General features: G+C 43.9%; 1 protein-coding gene across 3 annotated transcripts in view; it reads left to right on the top strand.

Annotated features, from left to right (window-relative positions):
• Positions 1 to 6873, top strand: part of FAM193A (family with sequence similarity 193, member A) — a 111229-nt gene that overhangs the window by 27768 nt on the left and 76588 nt on the right. For all 3 annotated transcript variants that reach the window (XM_008567810.1, XM_008567808.1, XM_008567809.1), the window contains exon 5: positions 3135 to 3259. In XM_008567810.1, coding sequence (XP_008566032.1) covers positions 3135 to 3259 — 125 coding nt within the window. The remainder of the gene's footprint in view (positions 1 to 3134; positions 3260 to 6873) is intronic.

Here is a 6873-nt window from a genome sequence, read left to right on the forward strand (position 1 = left end):
GTCATTATGGATATTCTTAGCTTGGGAGTTTCCTTTTTTTTTTTTGGTGGCTGATCGGTACGGGGATCCAAGCCCTTGACCTTGGTGTTAGAAGGCTGCATTCTAATCAGCTGAGCCAAGCAGCTGGCCTTGCTTGAGAGTTTCTTAATGGTTAGTTTCAATGTGGAATCTGGAACCCTATCGCTGAATTTGCTGTGCTCTGTTCCATTGAAATCCGTCAGTCTGGCTCTCACTCTGAATGGGTCTGCTGCTCATACATGATTTTCTAACATCACGTGTAGGTCATTTGGGAAACATTGGTTCCGTGAGTTATGCAGATCTTCCTGATGTTTGCACATTTCGTTATTCAATATCAAGAGGTGATATTTGTTAATGTTGCCATTCATCTCATCAGAAAAGTCTTTAAATGTAGAGAGAAGCTGTCAAGCCCATGGTGGCTGACGTGAATTTTCTGAAGATCTGATTTTTGCTTGAGAGCTCAGATTTTGATTAGCCACAGATAGTGTCACTTGTTTTCCTTGAAGCAGCAGGTTCACTTGCTATACAAACTCTACCTGCCAGCTCTCTGCTGACTCGATTAGCTTCTGTGTGAGCAGCACCCCCTTGTCCTACCGATTCTGCAGAATCCACTAAATAGACTTGGGCATAGAAAGGTATCCTCAAGAGTGCAACTTTCCTAGGAAGTATATTTGTGAGGTTTATTCCACACAGCCTGGGGGATCAAACAAGATGATAGGCTCACCTTTTTTCTGTTTATTTTAAATACTAAAATTAAATTGGGACTAGACTTTAAGTTATGCTTCTAGTCATCTAGGGAATCCCTCACCAGGCTATAGTAATCACAAAATCTGAATTTCTATCCACAAGGATAAAAGAATCTCAAATATCCTGTTATTTCTCAAAGTCTATTGTATGACTTTACCTTAAATATCTTCTCTTCCTTCTTCCAAACCCTCCCAAATCTTTTTGCAGTGGAAAATGGGAAGTAAGAACAGGTGGGATAGAATAGCCTAAGCTTGGGTCATTGATCAGCTTTTGCCTTCTGCCTCTAACTTGGGCCATCCTCCCATAGGCCTCCTCTCTCCTAGAAGCTGTGACTCAATCCTCTCTAGGCCATTTCTGCACCTGCACATGGGGGCACAAGCAGTATTAAGTGCACAGGGAACTTACCGGATTCATGAGTTCAGCACTCAAAACTGCCTGGCTGCGATAAGCACACAGGTGTCAGCGTATGTTGTTATTCAAGTAAACTCCAAGTTGATTTCAGGTTGTGCCGTGAGTTTGGAGTCTGTTGTTTCTCTTGCATGCCCCACCTCGAAGTGTAACAGATTTTATAAAAATGCTAAACATCTTCATAAATCAGTCTCCACCTAGTTACCATTAGTTAGTTTGAGCCCAGAAAGCCAGAGCTGTGGTTCCACCCCTACAAGTATGGAGCCTTAGTTAGCAGCGTTGCTCACAGGGTGGCAGGTGGGGATGTCTGACCTCAGCTGTCCTGCAAAGTGTTCCCTCGACCCTCCCTCAGCTGGTCTAGGGCACAGTCTGGGTGCTTCCTTAGCTACCACCATGGAGTTGACTTGTGAATCAGCTCACTGCCTACTCTTCTGTCCCCCAGGGACTCCTGGAGAGCAGGGACCTATACTAGGTGGTTGTCTGTGTCCCCGTACTTGGTATAGTGCCTGCGTGGCATAGACTCAGCTAAGTGTCAACATGTGTCCTTCGACAATTCACCTGTGCCTGCATCATTATTACAAGCACATTCATATGTAAGTTTTTTACTCCGGGCCTGGAGCTGAGTTGATCAGTTGCCAGGCCCTGGTCTTCTGCCACATGCAACTGTCATTGAGTAATGACTCAGAGATGCTTGGTGGGAAACAGGAGTGATGAAATTCAGATCTGGAAGGTAATGGTGTTTTGGTAAAACATACAATATGAAAAAGCACTGGAAATGTTAACAAAATTGAAAGTTTGAGATTTTCTTTAGATATCATAGATGGATTGCTGAATCTCTCACTCTTCATGTTTCTGTGGTGTAAAAAGAGGGTTGTAAGCAGCAGAGTCAGTGTACTTCCAGTGGTGTAGCAGTATCACTGGTGCACTCTCTACATCATCTTATCCATGTTTATTTTCAAGAACAGAAGTTGATCATCCTAACTTGTTCTCTCCACCCACCCCCTGTACCATACAAATGGGGTTATCAGGTGACAAAAGAATGGAAGTGTGTAGTCCATTTGCTCACATTTCCATCAAATGCACATAGACCACTGAATCCACTCATGGTGAGTGATCCAGTTCAGAGGATGTGTGGAGTATGTGCGTAAGGATGCTTAGTTTCCAGAGCTGTCGCTAGCTTATGTAAGGAGAGGAACGTTTACCTAAAGATGTAATGTGATCTGAATACAAGCAGGGTACATGTGGTTTACACATGGAAGCCTGGATTGAAAATGCACGGCTGTAGCAAGACTTGTTAATGTGAAAGTCGTGTTTAGGAAAGGGAGTAACACTGTCACCCCAGTGATCCTGTGTGGAAGGTCAGGGGCACATCTCTACTGACATCACTCTGTGATGGCTAGGACACTCCCGAAATGTCTTCAGGGTATCGTCTGATTGAAGAGGTTGCCTACACTTACTAGGAAGATGAAAGGCCTACCTTTGACAGGGTATCTCTAGTGGTGAAATTGTTTGCATCCATCTGAATGGGAGATTTCTCAAGTTAGGCAAGAAAATTATTGTCCTTTGGCATCAAAAGGATTGATATGCATTTAAACTTTTGAAATTGTAGGGCTTTCATTACATTTTGAAAGCCTCGTGGTAACAAATGGCCATCCAATATATGCAGTTATTTCTTTCTCTGTCCCTTCTCCATCTGTGTGTGCACCTGCCACCCTTTCTTTTTTGTGTTGGTTAATTTAAAAGGGAGGCTAGTAGGAGACCCCGGTCGTCGTAGTTAGAGAACTGATTTGATGTGTGCTTTGGGACATACCGGGAGCAGCAACTCCTTGTACACAGAATGTTCTGGGCCTGTATAGAGGGAAGTGGACGTCAAGGGAGGGGGAGAACAGGGATGCTTCTGGGAGTTTTCAAGTCTTCGCCAATTCTCTACATCTTCTATTTGTCTGTTTTTTTTTAACTAGGAAAATGAACACTTGAAAAAGTTCCAGGTGACATGGGAACTGCACAATAAACACCTGTTTGAAAACCTGGTCTTTTCGGAGCCACTTCTCCAGAGCAACTTGCCAGCATTGGTGTCACAGATCAGGTATCTGGTCTCAACCTTGTACAGCCCTGTGGTATGACAAGACAGTCTTTTTCTCCTGTGACATGGCATGTGTGTACCTGAACACCACTGCGTGTGGGAGTTCCTGCAGGAAAAATAGTAGGGCTGAAGGAAAAAGAAACTTTGGGTAGAAATCTCAAAACCTAAGGAGTGGTATAGTTAAACTTTTAAATAATAAACCCGTATAAATTCTACTGAGATTTTTTTAAAAATTGGGGGGGCTGCTGGCTGGTATGGGGATCTGAACCCTTGATCTTGGTGTTATAACTCTGTGCTCTAATCAGTTGAGCTAACTGACCAGCCAGCTGAACATTTAACACCACAAATTCCTCATAAATATAGAAAAGCTACAGTAAATACAGAGCTTTACCGTGACAAGACTCCCACTCAGCCTGGGGGCTGTGGTGTGGTTCATGCTGTGGCTCTTGGGTGTGCAGGGGAGGTGGCAGGAGGAAGGAGGGCACAGGTCTGATGGTGCTCAGGGGCTGTCTTAGGAATCAGACGTGCACTGGCATTTCTCTCATATGTTCCCTCAATACCCCTCGCTCTCCATATTCATTTGTCCCTTGGGTTTGTCTTCCTGGTGTAGAGTATTTGTGTGGCTTCCTCGCCTTTGGGAGGCTGGATTCTATACTTTTACCAAGACAAGTGTACAAAGTACAGTACCATTTCCTAGGGCATTGGTTTGGGGTGAACTGGGGTGAGAAGATGTGGGTTGGGCATGTGTTTGCCCTGGGTCACTGTGTTCAGGTGAGAGGTGCGACCCTCCTTTATCTGATTTCACTCAGCAGAGTGGTTTCACCTGCACTTTAGTCATGCGTGAACTACCACAGCTCTGCAGTTTGGTGATTTGGTTCCTTGTCTGTTTACCACATATGAACACACTCCCAATTCTTTATTTGGCCATATAGAAATATAGTTAGAACACATTCACAAAGAAGGGCAACTATTTTTATGTAAATAAATTATTGTTCTATTTGACTTATACTAGTTGCTACTTTTTTTTCCCCACTTGACACCCATGTATTGACCCAGTTTTTGTTTGTCTTCTATATTCCCAAATTCTAACCATCCCCACTGCACAGTGTCACCTCTGGAGAAAGAATAGCCTCACAAGCACTTAGCTAAAAGGGAACTGAGGATGAAGAGGTCAGACGTGGTGTTATGTGGCCGTAGCCTGGTTGCGAGTTTGCACCTGGCCCTTCCAGCATTCCCTTTGCCACTGCCTGCTCCCCACCTCTCTTTCCTTTCTGTGTCCATTGCTTGAAAGCATGCATTACGTTGCACAGGGGCTACCCCGAGATTTGAATGTCCTAATTACAGTCCTCACAAAAGAAAAGGAGTCAGGAGGGTATTCAAAGTCATGAGTTTGAAACACAGAACATGGTTTTGTCCTTGATTATGGAGTCCAAATTTGTCAAAAGCACTTTTTATAAGAAGACATGCAGTGTGGGGGAGGGGTTCTTAAAGTAAGATTCCAGGGTGTCTACCCTTCTTTCCCTGTCACTGGTGAGCCAGTAAGTTTGATGGACCTGTCCTCCAACTGTGGGTGGATGATAGAAACCTGAAATGCATTGTAGTTTTTTCTGTGCCTTGGTTCTGGATTTTTTGTTTGCCGATTTAGAATAATGGTTAGACTCCAAATATCCACAGTGTCTTAGAGTCTTGAATGTTGGTTCTGGGTTTCAAGCTGCAATGTTACTCTCAAGTCTCAGGAGCAGTTGAGGGAAAGGGATGAACACAGATAGGTACAGAAGCTGGGGAGGAGGCAGGAGGCACATCCTCCAAGGAGCACCAGTGATGCCAGGAGAAGCAGCTCCTGTGCATTCCACAACGACTCCCTGGTTGGGCCCAGGAATAACTCAAATTTAAGTTCCCAGTGTACAAATACACATCTAACAGTTTACAAAAATTTGTGACAAGTTATATATGGCATCTGTGGCACATGAAACACATAGTTTTAAGTATTTTAACATTAACATTTTGTCTCTGGTCCTACATTCATTTAACTTTTAAAAAAATAAAGTAAGGGGCCGGCCCAGTGGCGCACTGCTACAGTGTGCCGCTTGGGAAGTGCGGCGGCGCTCCCGCCGAGGGTTCGGATCCCACATACAGACCGGCCGCTCACTGGCTGAGCGAGAGGCGGGTGCAACGCCGAGGGTTGCGATCCCGTTGCCGGTCCCGGTCCAGTACGGGCGCGACACTGAGGGTTGCGATCCGTTGCCGGTCATGAAAAAAGACAAAAAGGGAAAAAATAAATAAATAAATAAAAATAAAGTAAGATACAGACATAGAAAACTGCACAAAGCATATGTATAGCTTAATGAGTTATTAAAAGACAAGTATCCCTGTGGCTGACATGCGGTCAGCCATCCAGAAGCAGTCAGTCTCTGCCCACAGTTTTCACTAAGCTCATGATTCTGTTATTACGCCAGCATGCATTTCCATTCTTAGTCTTGCCTGGTGTTTTATTCAATGCATCTTTTTTTTTTTTTAAACACAAATTGTGTACTCAGAGGTCAACCTCATTCAAAGGAACTGATTTAGTTTAGGAAAGTTATTTTTCTTTTTTATTTTTAGATAGCTTTATTGAGCTATAATTCATATACAGTACAATTCACCCCTTAGAATGTACAGTTCAGTGGCTCTTGGCATATTACATTATTAATTTTTTAAAGTTATGGTAGGGTATATATCACAAAATTTGCCACTTTAATTTTTAAGTGTATAATTGAATAACATTAGTTACATTCACAGCATTTACAACTGTCACCACTATGTATTAACAAAACTTTTTCATCACCCTCAACAGAAACTCTGTAACCATTAAACAATGACTCCCTATGCCCCCCTCCTATTTTTTTCCACTTCTTTTGAAAATCTTTAATCTGCAGGCCCCCTACCCCACCCCACCTGGACTTTTTCTCGTTATGGATATTAGTAGCTATTGCTCAATTTGACCTTCATTTAAAATATATAGTATATATAAACAAACTTATCCAAACTGATTTTTTTTTTCCTTTTTGTCTTTTTTCGTGACCGGCAACAGATCGCAACCCTCAGTGTCGCGCCCATACCGGACCGGGACCGGCAACGGGATCGCAACCCTCAGTGTTGTGCCCGTACCTCGCTCAGCCAGTGAGCGGCCGGTCTGTACGTGGGATCCGAACCCTCGGCGGGAGCACCACCGTGCTCCCAGCGGCGCACTGTAGCAGTGCGCCACCGGGCCGGCCCCCAAACTGATTTTTTTAAGTGCATTCATGTGTGTGCATGTGTGCCTGTGTTTGTGTGTTTAGCTCTATGCAATTTTAACATGTGGAGACTTCATGTAATCACTCACCACCACAGTCAAGGTACAGAATAGTTCCATTCCCACAAGGATTCCTTCTGTTTGTGCAGCCCTTTTTTTTTAAGTGTGTAAATGTTTTTTTGTTTGTTTTGTTCTAAATATTTATTTGTGGCCACAGAACAAGTCAATACATTTAAAAAGACTAAGGTTATAGAAAATATGTTCTCTGGGCCGGCCTGGTGGCGCACTGCGCTAGTGCGCCGCTTGGGAAGCACGGAGGCGCTCCCGCCGAGGGTTCGGATCCCAC

This window comes from Galeopterus variegatus, unplaced genomic scaffold (assembly GCF_000696425.1).
Source record: "Galeopterus variegatus unplaced genomic scaffold, G_variegatus-3.0.2 Scaffold347, whole genome shotgun sequence".
In the NCBI taxonomy this organism is placed as follows: domain Eukaryota; kingdom Metazoa; phylum Chordata; class Mammalia; order Dermoptera; family Cynocephalidae; genus Galeopterus; species Galeopterus variegatus.